Source organism: Hypanus sabinus, unplaced genomic scaffold, assembly GCF_030144855.1.
Source record: "Hypanus sabinus isolate sHypSab1 unplaced genomic scaffold, sHypSab1.hap1 scaffold_151, whole genome shotgun sequence".
Classification (NCBI taxonomy): Eukaryota; Metazoa; Chordata; class Chondrichthyes; order Myliobatiformes; family Dasyatidae; genus Hypanus; species Hypanus sabinus.
This window is the reverse complement of record NW_026779585.1, coordinates 272,851-287,299: the sequence shown is the minus strand read 5'-3', so window position 1 is coordinate 287,299 and position 14,449 is coordinate 272,851. Positions and strand designations below refer to the sequence as shown.

Below are 14,449 nucleotides of genomic sequence, written 5' to 3'. Positions count from 1 at the left end.
GCCTGGTGCCGGTGATTGTTGGAGTAACTTTAAGCTTCTTCTCCCGTTTTCTTTCAATCTCTTTATTTGCCTCTATGTGCGACCCCCCCCCCCCTCCAGCCTGAAAAGCAACAGCCTCACGTCCTCCTGCGCCCGGGATCTGGCCTTGACCCTTCGCACAAACCGTTCCCTGACGGAGCTGGACCTGGGTGGCAATGAACTGGGAGATTCCGGAGTGCATCTGCTGTGCACGTCCCTCATGGACCCGGAGTGTAAAATACAGACGCTGCGGTAAGATAACTTGAGCGGGAGGAGGAAGATGGGTGTGTGTGTGTGTGTGTGTGTGTGTGTGTGTGTGTGTGTGTGTGTGTGTGTGTGCGTGTGTGTGCTTGTGTGTGTGTGTGCGTGTGTGTGTAGAAAAACTGTGTGTGAGAGAACGAACTCTGTGTATGCGTGTGTGGGTGAGAGAGAATTTGCAGAAGAGGCTTCAGGAATCATCCCCATCAATGAAAGGGTTAAAGCATGAGGTGCATTTGATGTCTCTGGCCTTGGACTCCCTGGGGTTTAGAAGAGCGCCAGGGGATCTCATTGAAGCCTATCGAATACTGAAAGGCCGAAACAGAGTGGACGTGGAGAGACTGCTTCCCGTAGAATTTGGAATTTGCTGTGGAATCAATTTCTTTTTCATATTGGGTATTCATTTCTGTCAGGTTTCTTTGTTTTGTGGCTGCTGGAAAAGAGACAAATGTGAAGGATGTTCTTATCTGCCTACTTTGGTACCGCTTGTGCTTTGACCTCCTCGCTCTTTCGTTTTCACCTCCAGTCTGGACAACAACGGCCTCACGGCTTCTTGCGCCGAAAGCCTCGCGGAGGTTTTCCATCGGAATGACTCCCTGAAGGAGCTGGACCTTGGACACAACGGACTGGGAGATCTGGGAATGAAACGACTGTCTGCTGCGCTGAGGGAGTCCGACTGCTCGGTGCAGGAGCTGCGGTAAGTGTCCGACTGAGATCCTCTGAAAATCCCAGCAGAAAAGTAGAGCATGAGACATAGGAGCAGGTTCAGGTCTGCTCCTCTATCCCATCATGGCTGGTTTAGCATTCCTCTCAACCCCATTCTCTTGCCTTTTTCCCATAACCTTTGACGCCCTCATTAATCAGAAACATATCAGCGTCTGTGTAGTGTTCTCGCTCAGGTGTAAAAGAACTCTGAACTAAACACCAAGCATAAACCAGTCAATGAGGCGGTCCCAGAAAGATGAACCGTTTACTGTTCACTCTTCCACATTAACGCATGGTGGAAACTGTTGATAAAACAATACAAAATATATACAGTATTTGTTTCCTTCTTGACATCACATTTACATTGTAAATACTTGCAAAAGTAAAACTACAACAACTACATTATGTTAAAGTGCAACATACGGTCAGAATCTACCTACGCTGCGGTAAGTGTCCGACTGAGATCCTCTGCAAATCCCAGCAGAAAAGTAGATCGTAAGACATAGGAGCAGAAATCCGGCCGCTCGCGTCTGCTCCTCTATCCCATCATGGCTGGTTGACCATCCCTCTCAACCCCCTTTTGTTGTCTTCTCCCCATAACCTTTGACACCCCCATTAATCAGCAACCTACCAGCGTCTGTTTTAAATATACACAATGGTGTAACCTCTGTAGTCGTTCCATAGATTCACCACCCTCTGTCTAGGGATGCTCCTTCCCCTCTCTGTTGAATAGAAGTCCCTTTATTCTGAGGCAATATTCTCTTTTCCTGGACTTTCACCTCATCCTTTGGTGTTAATGAATTCTATAGATTCTCCACCTTACTCAATATCATTTTTATTCTTGAGCCTGTACGCTCTAGTCTTAATAACCTCCCCCCCCCCAAACTACGGGAAGCATTCTCTCCACGTCCACTCTGTTTTGGCCTTTCAGTATTCGATAGGCTCCAATGAGATCCCCTGGCGCTCTTCTAAACCCCAGGGAGTCCAAGGCCAGAGACATCAACTTTCGGCAGAAGAGGCCGTGAGGCCGTAGTTGTTCAGACTGGAGGTGAAAACAAAAGAGCCAGAAGGTCAAAGACATGCTTTAACCCTTTCGTTGCTGGGATAATTCCTGAAGCCTCTTCTGCACCCTTTCCAATGCCCGCACATCCTGTCTCAGACAAGGGCCCCCCCAAGTTGAGGGTAGATCAGGCATGGGCAAACTACGGCCCGGGGGCCATATGTGGCCCGTTAAGCTTTTTAATCCGGCCCGCAGAACTTGATGAAATTATATTAATAAACCTTGTTAAAGTTTTTTCCCCGCAATTCTGGCGTTTTCCCAATAGATGACGCACTCTATATACATTGACCTGTGTTGAGGTGCAGCGTATTACTCCACATCTGCACTTTACTCTTTGTTCGGCTCGACCTATTTGTGTGAACAGGCGTTCAGTGTCATGAACATCAACAAAGCCAGCCACAGATCCAAGTTAACTGACCAACACCTCAGATCCATCCTGAGAATCGCCACAACAAAACTAAATCCAGACTTTGATGCGCTGGCTAAAAAGGGAGACCAACAACACTGTTCCCACTGAAATTAAAAATAAGTTTCTTCGTTGTGTTATGTAAAAAATGCATTTGAAAATATTTTTTTCAATAAGCCTTACATGTTACATGTCATTTCTGTTAAGTGATGGACATGTGTAGTGCGCAGGTGCACGTACGTTCTCAAAATAAAAAATGCGCTCCAGATCAAATAACGCGCTCCGCATACTGGCGCGCTGTCACCGTTCTGTCCTTGTGCTGGTCGTTGTTGAGTTTTGGCACAGGGGACAATTGAATAAGAAGGAGCAGGACAAGTAGACCTGCATCTCCTACCATTTTTGAAATAAAGACAGTCAGGAGGAGAGTGATGATGATAATATCTTGAAGGATAACAGAATTTTCAGTGCTTTAAAATAATAACTGTTACTATTAAAAAAAGCTGTATTTTATTCATTTAATTTTCAGTGTTTTAAAAGTCATTTCAATAAATAGCTAAATACCATGGGACTTCAAAGACAGATATTTTGTTGTAATGCATTTGTTCATTTTCAATTGAAATTAAAGCACATGTTTTCTACATATCCCATGATATTTTATTTTCTCTTATGAGGTGTATTACCAAAACACTCCGTCCATCTGTTCCTGGTTCGGCCCCCCTGTCAAATTTTAGAACCCTTTGTGGCCCACAAGTCAAAAAGTTTGCCCACCCCTGGGGTAGATGAACCTTCACGGCCGCTTCTGCTCCTGTAACTGTTCTGTTTTAATGCCGGGCACCAGTCGCTCGCAGTAACGTTACCGCGGAATCCTGGTTTCACTTCACTCGCCTGCGTTTGTTCTCTTCCCGATGTTCAGGGTGAACGACAACGGTCTCACCGCCTCTTGTTCCGAGGACCTCGCGACCGCCCTCCGCGCCACCCCCTCGCTGACCAGGCTGGAGGTGGGCAGCAACAACCTGGGAGATTCAGGCGTGAAGACGCTCTCTACTGCCCTGAAGGACCCGAACTGTAAAATGCAGAAACTGTGGTAAGTTCGCGATTGAGTCGGATTCTGGGCAAAACTGAACGCAGCGGTGGCTGAGGCGCAGAGGCCACTTCGTAAGGTGCGCCTGGCCGTTAATGCAAATATCGAACCAGCCAATCATGTGGCAGCAAATTGACGCATAAAAGGATGCCTATTTAAGAACTTTTTTAAAAGCTATTTATTAATGCTTTTTGGGAGGGTGATTTTAGATGCATATCATATTTATACTGAGTTAAATACTGTATGTAATTAGTTTTGCTACAATAAGTGTATGGGACACTGGAAAAATGTCGAATTTCCCCTTGGGGATGAATAAAGTATCTATCTATCTATCTACATGGTCAAAAGGTTCAGTGGCTGTTCAGGCAAAGCATAAGGTTGGGGAGGAACTGTGGTTTAAGACGGGGTGGTATGAATACCTCAGAAACTGTTAATCCGTGGAGATTTTCACGCACAACAGAGTCTAGAGTTTACAGGGAGTTGAGTGAAATAGCAAATAACAGCGAGCAGCAGTTCTGTGGGCGAAAATGCCTTGTTAATGGGAGAGATCAGGGGAGACGGGAAGCTGATTGATTGGTTGAAGCTGACAGGGAAGGGACAACAGCTCAAGTAACCAGGCATTGCAACGGTGGTGTGCAGGAGAGCAGCTTTGACCGCACTGCACGTTGAACTGTACAAGGGGTGCTTGGGTTCTGGCTCGACGTTACGGTTGCTTTGTAGTGTGAGCATTCCGGTCCGGAGAGAGGGCTACCTTTCTCTGTGAGCTGGGATCTATGTAGCGAGGAGGTGTTGGATATGATCCGGCGGTGGGTGGAGTGGGGTGCCGAGGTCCACTGAGGGTCGGTGAATATAACTTCTGGAAGAGTTGAGCTTCAGCCGGTGCATATTTTAACTGTTTAATTATAATGGGCCCTTATTGTGTTTTTTTTTCTCTCTTTCTTTCTTTTCTTTGCCATCCATTTCGTTAGGTGAAAACTCATGAATATAATTCCTCTGATCGCGTGCAGTGTGCAGTCTGTTAATTCTTGTCACCCTGGTGTCACGGAGTAGTAAATTACCCAGCATCCACGCCAACCGGCGTCTGGGGAGGGACAGCTGACCCAATCTCACCGATTGGGGTGGGACCGTAGTGTGCGTGCCCTAGACTTACACAGCTCAAGGAAACTGGGGTGGGGGCGGGGGTTCATGTACCTTGCTGGTAGGGTAGTGGACACCAACAGAATCAACAAACTCATTTGTAAGGCCGGTGAAGTTGTGGGGGTGGAACTGGACTCTCTGACGGTGGTGTCTGAAAAGAGGATGCATGCCATCTTGGACAATGACTCCCATCCACTCCATAATGTACTGGTTAGGCACAGGAGTACATTCAGCCAGAGACTCATTCCACTGAAATGTAACACTGAGCGTCACAGGAAGTCATTCCTACCTGTGGCCATCAAACTTTACAACTCCTCCCTCGGAGTGTCAGACACCCTGAGCCAATAGGCTGGTCCTGGACTTATTTCCACTTGGCATGATTAACTTACTATTATTTAATTATTTATTCTACACTTTTCTTGGTTGGTGCAACTGTAACGGAACCCAATTTGACATTTGTACCAAATACCAATCTTGTAGGACTTATTTCTTACTTCTTAATTTGTTTGTTGTATTATTGCTTTGTGGGTGAGTTAATTGTGCTACGTTTCGCACAAATGGAATGTTGTCTTGATTGGTGGTATATGTGTGTACAGTGGCGTGCAAAAGTTTGGGCACCCCGGTCAAAATTTCTGTTATTGTGAACGGCTGAGCGGGTAATAGGTGACCTGATTTCCAAAAGGCACAAAGTTAAAGACATTTAAAAAAATATTTTAAGCAAGATGACTGTTTCATTTCCATCTTCTACAACTTCAAAATAACAAAAAGGGAAAAGGGCCAGAAGCAAAGGTTTGGGCACCCTGCATGGTCAGTACTTAGTAACACCCCCTTTGGCAAGTATCACAGCTTGTAAACGCTTTCTGTAGCCAGCTCAGCGTCTTTTAGTTCTTGTCTGGGGGATTTTCACTCATTCCTTCTTGCAAAAGAATTCTAATTTTGTAAGATTCTTGGGCCGTCTTGGATGCATTGGTCTTTTGAGGTCTACCCACAGATATTCGATGATGTTTGGGTCAGGGGACTGTGAGAGCCATGGCAAAACCTTCAGCTTGCGCCTCTTGAGGTAGTCCATTGTGGATTTTGAGGTGCGTTTAGGATCATTATCCTGTTGTAGAAGCCATCCTCTTTTCACCGTCAGTTTTTTTTTACAGACGATGTGATGTTTGCTTCCAGAATTTGCTGGTATTTAATTGAATTCATTCTTCCCTCTACCAGTGAAATGTTCCCCGTGCCACTGGCTGCAGAAGAAGCCCAAAGCACGATCGATCCACTCCCCCTCCCGTGCTTAACAGTTGGAGAGGGGTACTTTTCATGAAATTCTGCACCCTTTTCTCTCCAAACGGACCTTTGCTCAAAATTCAGCATCAGAATTTTGCAAAGGAACATCTAAACAAGCCTGAAGCATTTTGGAAACAAGTCCTGTGGACTGATGAAGTTAAAATAGAACTTTTTGGCCACAATGAGTAAAGGTATGTTTGGAGAAAAAAGGGTGCAGAATTTCATGAAAAGAACACCTCTCCAACTGTTAAGCACGGGGGTGGATCGATCGTGCTTTGGGCTTGTGTTGCAGCCAGTGGCACAGGGAACATTTCACTGGTGGAGGGAAGAATGAATTCAATTAAATTCCAGCAAATTCTAGAAGCAAACATTATACCTTCTGTAAAAAAAAAAGCTGAAGACGGAAAGAGAATGGCTTCTACAACAGGATAATGATCCTAAACACACCTCAAAATCCACAATGGACTACCTCAAGAGGCGCAAGCTGAAGGTTTTGCCATGACCCTCACAGTCCCCCCACCTAAACATCATCGAAAATCTGTGGATACACCTCAAAAGAGCAGTGCATACAAGATGGTCCAAGAATCTCGCAGAACGAGAAGCCTTTTGCAAGGAAGAATGGGCGAAAATCCCCCAAACAATAATTGAAAGACTCTTAGCTGGCTACAGAAAGCGTTTACAAGCTGTGATACTTGCCAAAGGGGGTGTTACTAAGTACTGACCATGCAGGGTGCCCAAACTTTTGCTTCGGGCCCTTTTCCCTTTTCGTTATTTTGAACCTGTAAAAGATGGAAATAAAAAAGTAATCTTGCTTAAAATATTAAAGAAATGTGTAATCCTTAACTTTGTCTTTTGGAAATCAGGTCATCCTTTACTCGCTTAGCTATTCACAGTAACAGCAATTTTGACTAGGGGTGCCCAAACGTTTGCAAGCCACCGTATGGCTGATAAAACTGGCCATCGCTGTATTTGTCAGATTTATTTACAGTACATTTATGGATATTTTATCTTTATAATCTTTACTTCTTATGCCTTCTAACGACCCTCAGTCTGAGTAAAAATGGTCTGACCGCCGACTGCGCCAGAGATCTCACCTCCATTGTCGCTGCAAGCCCAACGCTGACTGAGCTGGATCTGGATCAAAACCAGTTGGGAGATTCCGGAGTGGAAGTGTTGTCCGAGGCTCTCGGGAAGTCGGACTGCAACGTCCAGGAGCTGAGGCAGGTGTCAGGCTGACGACATTACGGACGGGAGGGTAGCGGGAGGGTTAACGCAATGCTACAACAGCGCCAGCGACCCGGGTTCGGTTCCCTCCGCTGTCCGAGATGAGTTTGTACACTCTCCCCGTCACCACATGGGTTTAATCCGTGTGCTCTGGTCCACGCCCATATTGCAAAGACGGACCGGTCTGTAGGTTAAGTGGGAGGCACAGACTCATCTGGATGGATGGGCCAGTTACCGTGCTGAAGTACAAGAGAAATAAACAAATTAAAAACAATTTTTAAATGCCTCAGTAATGTTAGGGCCATCAGACATAGGGGCAGAATTAGGCCATTTGGCCCCGAGTCCGCTCCGCCATGGCATCTTGGCTGACCCATTTCCCTCTCGGTTCCAATTCCCCACCTTCTCTCCGTATCCCTTCATGCCCTGGTGAACCATGAACGCATTAATCTGTGCCTTAAGTACTTGGCCCAGTGATTTTGACTCCACAGCCGCCTGTGGTAACGAATTCCACAGCTTCACTGCCCTCTGGGTAAAGAAACCCCACCTCATCACTCTTCTCAATACACATCCTTCTGTCCTGAGGCTGAGTCCTCTGGTCATGGACTTGCCCCGCTGCAGGAAACATCCTCTCTCCACATCCACTCAATCGAGGCCATTCGACAATCGATAGCTTTAAAAGAGATTCCAAACCCTCCCCCATCACATTCTTCTGAACTCCAGTGACAGGAGGCCCAGAACCATCACACCATTGACAGGATAAAGTCCTTAAAGAGAACACAGATGATCCTGATCTGTTCTGTATCACAAGACTACAATTACATGCAGGACGGTTGGTCACATTCGTTTCTTCCAGTGCGAAGCTCACCCGATTTCTATTCCTCTTTCCTTTCTCCGTTCCCCAGTCTGAATGACAACAGCCTCACCGCCTCTGCAGCCGAGCATCTGGCCTCGGCTCTCGGCATTAACCCCTCGTTGACTGCACTCTCGCTGGGCGACAATAATCTGGGAGATTCGGGAGTGAAGCTGCTGTCTGAAGCTCTGAAGACCACAGACTGTAACATACAGGAATTACGGTAAGAAAGTGTGGGGGATACCGAAACCCTGAGGCACACCGTGGGTGCCTCTAATCAGTAAATAGACTTTATTTGGTGCAAGTATTGTCGGGCGGCACACTTGCCTGTTTTTATGATGCTAACACGGATGGAAAGCTGGCAAACCACCGGCCGGATTCGAACTGGGGACCATTGGACTGGAAGTGTGGTGCTGATTTCACTACACCACTGACCGGCTGGGTGGTGTGAATGCAAATGTCTAATTAGCCAATCATGTGGCAGCACCCCAAAGCACAAAGAACGTGCAGGCATGGTCAGGAATTGTTGTTCAGACCAAACAGCAGAGTACTGTAGGAAGGTGACCCAGGGGACTGTGGCCGTGGAGTGAGTGATTGGCAGGAGACAGCGCAGGTGTGAATATCTCACACAACAGGAGCTACCGAATAAAGTGGCCAAGGAGTGTGTTACATCAGATTTACTGGTATATCAGATTTTCAATTTTGTTTCTGGGACCTGATTCTCTGTTCCCCAGGCTGAACAACAATGGTCTCACACTGTCATGCGCGGAGGATCTCGCCTCTGCGCTCATCACAAGCGACACGTTGACGGGACTGTACCTGAATGACAATAATCTGGGAGATTCCGGGGTGAAAGTGCTGAACGAGGCGCTGATGCATCCAGACTGCAAGATAGAGAAACTGGGGTGAGTACCAGTCTTTGAGACATCGGACTTTCCCGGGCCTTTCAAGATCACAGCTTCAACACATTTTCCAACACAGTAGCTCATTGCATTAAAAACGGAGAGCGATTCTGGAGTCAGGATTCAGGATTGCCTACCGCAACAAATATAAAGGGGAGTAAAGCGATTGTTACTCCGGATCCAATTCTGAATAAACATGATTCATAGAGCATACTGTATTAGGCACATACAGTACATATAGAAAGGGGTCCCAAGAATTGTGCACGTTACTGTAACAAGTCTATGTATTACACTGACCTACTGCAGCCAAAAAACAATCATGACACGTGATAAACCTGATTCAGATATGGTCCTGCATTGTGGGCTGAAAGTGAGGAGGGGAAAGGCAGAGAGTGGGGAGCATAAAACATTCTGAAATGATCAATGTCTCAGGGCTGGGTGCATCTGCTCCCGCGCCAAGCCCCTGTCCCTGGCACTCCTCTGTGGACTCACCTGCACCCCTCCCCCGGCGCCCCACCCTCGCCATTCCCAACGTCCTTTGCTCGCCTCGGGTTTACCACCTCGCACTCTGTTCTCAACGTTGACATTTGCAATAGTGTGCAACCCTAGCTATATCTACAAACGTACATATACACCTCAGTCTGTTGCACACTATAATCATTTCATCAGTCCTATAGAACACAGCATACAATGATCTGAGTGGTATATGCGATTACTTACATAAATTGACAGACTCTGTGTACCCAAACTGATACTAGGCGCAGGAATATGTGGAACTAAGGGGACTTAGACATGAAGTGATGAGGGTTAAATTGTGACCCGTGGCAAGAGCAATCCTTGCCTAATTTGTCTCTCTCCCTTTTTCCCTCCCTCTCTCTACGCTGTCCTACCCCCATCCTGTTTGTTGTCCTCCGTTTCTCTGGCTTCCTGTCTTTTTCTCATCTGTCTCACTCTCCTCTCGTCCTCACTCTCGTCTCTCCCCCATTCTCCTCTCTCTCTCATACACACACACACATGATGTTTCTTTTACAATCCCTGCTTGCTTCCCCTCCCTCTCACTCACACTCGCTCACATGCACAATTTCTCCGTCTTCTCTATCTGCCACACTTGCTCTGCCCCTCTCTTTTGCCCTTCCTCTCACTACTCTCTCACACACCTTCCCTCTCTCCTACCCTTCCCACTTGCTCTGATCCACTCTTCCACCCCGTTCTCTCTCTACCCGAACCCCTCCCACACGCTCCCCATCTCCCCACTCTCCCTCCCCCCTCTCGGTTCGCCTCTCTCACATCCCTCCCCCTCCTTCTCCTTCTCCCGCTCTCACACCCTTAGACTTTCCGGCACTGGTCTCACTGACTCCGGCTCGGAAGACCTGATGTCCAACCTCAGCACCAATCCCAAGATGAAGGACGTGAACCTGGGGTCGAGTTTCTCCTCAGACCAACTCAGTTGCTCATTCTCCTCGACTGAACATCAGGAGTCTGATGTGGAGACAGTGAGTGTTCCTTGTGTTGATGGGAAAGCATAGGATTCCAGGCAAAGTCTCACTGATAGAAAACAAATGGGAACGTGGAGCAGTTGTAATTGTCACTGTCTGTGGATGATTCTGGCTTGCTGAACATGACCAGATTTTGTTTTCTATTTCAATGCCTGATTTCAGGCAACTGCAACTATGGGCTTTGTAATAACAAGTAATATGGGATGCCAGTGGGATGTAGGTCCTCTTTGTCATGCAGCATGTCTGCTATTGGTACTGTTTTTCGACAGTTCATTTTATTTTGCGCGCAGGCCATTTATCAGTCTTGGTCTGTGCAGTTTTACAAGTTTCAATTGTCCTTCTCAGTATTTTGAATGTGTGTAAGGGAGTGAATCTCAAAGTATAGGGTGACATAAACATACTTTGATAATAAATTTCCTTTCAGGTTTCAACTTAAAGACCATAAAATAGAGGAGCAGAAGTGGGCCATTCGGCCCATCGAGTCTGCTCTGCCATTCTATCATGGGCTGATCCAATTCTTCCAGTCATCACCGCTCCCCTGCTTTCACCCCATCGCCTTTGATACCCTGGCAAATCATGAACCTATCGATCTCTGCCGTAGATACACCCAGTGACTTGGCCTCCGCAGCCTCTCGTGGCAACAAATTACACAGATTTACCACCCTCTGACGAAAGTAATTTCTCCACATCTTAGTTCTAAAATGACATCCTTCAATCCTGCAGTTGTGCCCTATTGTCCTAGAATCCCCTACCATGGGAAATGACTTTGCCACATCAAGACTTTTAACATTCGGAATTTTCTTACGAGATCCCCTCTCATTCTCCTGAACTCCAGGGAATACAGCCCTGATGTTCCTCATACGGTAACCCCTTCATTCCTGGAATCATTCTTGTGGTTCACCCCAAACAATCTCCAATGACAGTATATCCTTTCTAAAATAAGGAGCCCAAAACTGCACACAGTCCTCCGTGTGGTCTCATGAGTGCCTCAGAGAGCCTCAACATCACAACCCTGCCCTAATATTTTCTACCTCTGAACCTTGTTCAGCATGTGATCATATCCATCCATTTCTTTATTTATTGACCTATCTGTTTATCCATTTGTTCATTTTTGATGTATTTATCTATTTATTCATTTATCGATCTGTCTTCGTATTTTTCTACCGGCTTCTCTATTGTTTGGTTTACCTGTCCAGTTATCCGTCGTTGAGGTACAACACAGTAGCCAGTCCTTCTGGCCCATCGAGCCCGTGCTGTCCAGTGGCACCCATGTGACCAATTAGCCCGCTAGCCCCTTACGTCTTTGGGCCGTGGGGTGAAAGCAAAGCACGCGGAGGAAACCCAGGCGGCCGTGGGTGCAAGGCAAAGCTCCTCACAGGCAGCCGCCGGAATCGAATCCGGGGCGCGATTGTTGTGCTGACCGCGGCACAACCACTTCGACTTGTGCAGCGCGTAACATCTGGAGTAGTGCGGGCAGTTTTCATTTCTTATTCCGCGGGGGTTAAAGGCGGACTTGTCGAAAACCTTTCATTCCGTCGGGAGAAGCCTGGGCCTGTGCTGATTCTAGCTTAGGAGGATAAAACACAGATCTGTACATCTTTCAACACGCACAAAATGCTGGTGGAACGCAGCAGGACTAGACTAGCCCTGTCGAAGGGTCTCGGCCCGAAACGTCGACAGCACTTCTCACTATAGATGCTGCCTGGCCTGCTGTGTTCCACCAGCATTTTGTGTGTGTTGTTGTTTGAATTTCCAGCATCTGCAGATTTGCTCGTGTTTGCTATGTACATCTATATTTATTTCATTCACCCATGTACGTGTCTGTGTGCGTGTGTGTGTGAGAGAGAGAGAGAGAGAGAGAGAGAATGAGAATACATGTTGCTTACAGTAGCCATTTTCTCTAACAGGGGATATCCGGGGCGCAACTGTTGTGCTGACCGCGGCACAAGCGCTTCGACTTGTGCAGCGCGTAACATCTGGAGTAGTGCGGGCAGTTTTCATTTCTTATTCTGCGGGGGTTAAAGGTGGACTTGTCGAAAACCTTTCATTGCATCAGTGGAAGGCTGATCAGGTTGGGTCTCAGCTGATTCAATCTTAGACAAATAAAACACACACACACACGCACACACAGGGATATGTACACCTATGTTTTATTTCATTCACACATATACGTCTCTGCGTGTTTGAGAGTGCGTGTGTGTGTTTATGTGTCTGAGTATGTATATATGTTGCTTAAAGTAGCCACTTTCTCTAACAAGGGATATCTACATAAAGGGGCAGAATTTAAAATAAGCTGATGGGCATTGGGATCGGAAAACAGAGTTGTCCGCCCCAGATGCTTTGTTCAAAGTAAAATCTGTTATCAAAGTATGTGCACTGTATGGGGCCTTATATTACCCCGAGATTCATTTATGCGTGCATCTGCAGTAAAGCAGGGTCAATACAAGAGGGTCACTGAAAAAAATACACACAAAGACTGATAGTCAACAAGTGTTCAAAAGAAGACAAATTGTGCAAATGCAAAATAAACTGTATAATGGCAATTAGATAGTTTAGTAAGTGAACAAATAAACAAAGTCTTAAGTAACAATGCTGAAATCAGCGAGATCAACTTACTTCATTATAATAGCCATTCCAAATGCACATAACTTACAGAAATGAATAAGTGGACAGCACAGGAAGTATGGAGAATTAAAAGAGGAAATTGGAAGATGAACAGGGTATACATCGTCCCGATATTGGTTATCATTACAGAGGCACTAACTCAACAGCATTAAATAGTTTGGGCTACACAGTATTACCTATGCGGATCTTCAGAAGGCCACAATTAAACTAATATAGCCCGAAAGCTTCTAGTAATTGAGAAATGAGTGTGTTTGGCTATGTCCATACCTCTGATTTTTACTGGCTTGAGCTGAGAAAAAAAATATTCATAGCAATAATAAATTGAGAGTATGAGTTGTATATTCCTTTAAAACATGAGTCCACATTTTGAGGAATCAGTTCAGTTTTCAGTTGAGTAGTTTTTTTTCCAACGATCCTCTTGTTTTACCGCCAGTGCCCACATAAATGAATCTCAGGGTAATTTTCGACTCTGCCTCAGGAGCCTGAGGGTTGAAGGATGACTGGAGGTCCTGAACCCGGGTGGTGTGGGACCTGAGGCTCCCTTACCTCCTTCCCAACGGCAGCAGTGAGAAGGGAGCATGGCCTGGATGGTGGGCTCCTGAATGACAGAGGTCGCTGCCCAGGAGCGTGGCTCCTTGTGGGTCTGTGGAGCTGCTCTACGCCAGAGAGGGATTTTCCCTGCGATGAACTGGGTTGTAGAACTTTTAAGCTTTAGGAGAGAGAATGGGGCGGGGGGGGGGGGGTATGTGAAACAGTCAGTGACGTAGATTTGTGAGCAGCGACAACAGACATGACGTCACTTAACGCCGAGCCTATTCTTATGAATTGGGCTGTTACATCTCACCCCTGATTCGCGAGAAGACCTCCCGTGTTTGTGCTGCTCTGCGTTATGTGGAAGAGCGAACATTATTGTCATCTCACGTTATTTTACAGTCTGCGGCAGAATCTGTTTAAACCTTTCGGACAGGAACGGCCGTGGCTGCTGCAGGAATCTGGATCGTGCAAAAGTGTTGGACCTGCTGTTTTGGCATTGACGGTTGCCTTGTATAAAAAAAAACCTTCTGTTATACGATGATATTTTAACGTGTCTTTTTGTATTTGTTTTTACTATATTCATCTTGTTAACCCAATAAAATGTAATAAAGTTCACTTAAAAGTGCATTGCTTGGTTATTGTGCAACATCCTGTTTTTCTGATTCAGGCCTATAAGCTTACTTGTAACTTCTATAACAATTGCAGATGTCCCTGTACAATTTGCTTGCGGAATTCTCTCCAGCAACTGCAAAGTCAAAGAGGCTGTCAAAGTTTCAGATCAAGTCCTGTATCCGGACCTGGATAGCAGATGCGTGAGGCAACCAGTAAAAATAGTTGAGAAGGAGGGGTGAGAGGAGACAGATCCTGGGAGGTGAGGC

General features: G+C 46.3%; 1 protein-coding gene across 1 annotated transcript in view; it reads left to right on the top strand.

Annotated features, from left to right (window-relative positions):
* Nucleotides 1-14,146, top strand: part of LOC132387079 (uncharacterized) — a 112,433-nt gene extending 98,287 nt beyond the window's left edge. Inside the window, exons 25-32 of the mRNA XM_059959434.1 lie at nt 100-270; nt 803-973; nt 3,361-3,531; nt 6,990-7,160; nt 8,067-8,237; nt 8,749-8,919; nt 10,247-10,409; nt 13,971-14,146. Coding sequence (XP_059815417.1) covers nt 100-270; nt 803-973; nt 3,361-3,531; nt 6,990-7,160; nt 8,067-8,237; nt 8,749-8,919; nt 10,247-10,409; nt 13,971-13,991 — 1,210 coding nt within the window. The 3' untranslated portion in view covers nt 13,992-14,146. The remainder of the gene's footprint in view (nt 1-99; nt 271-802; nt 974-3,360; nt 3,532-6,989; nt 7,161-8,066; nt 8,238-8,748; nt 8,920-10,246; nt 10,410-13,970) is intronic.
* Nucleotides 14,147-14,449: the final 303 nt, after the last annotated feature.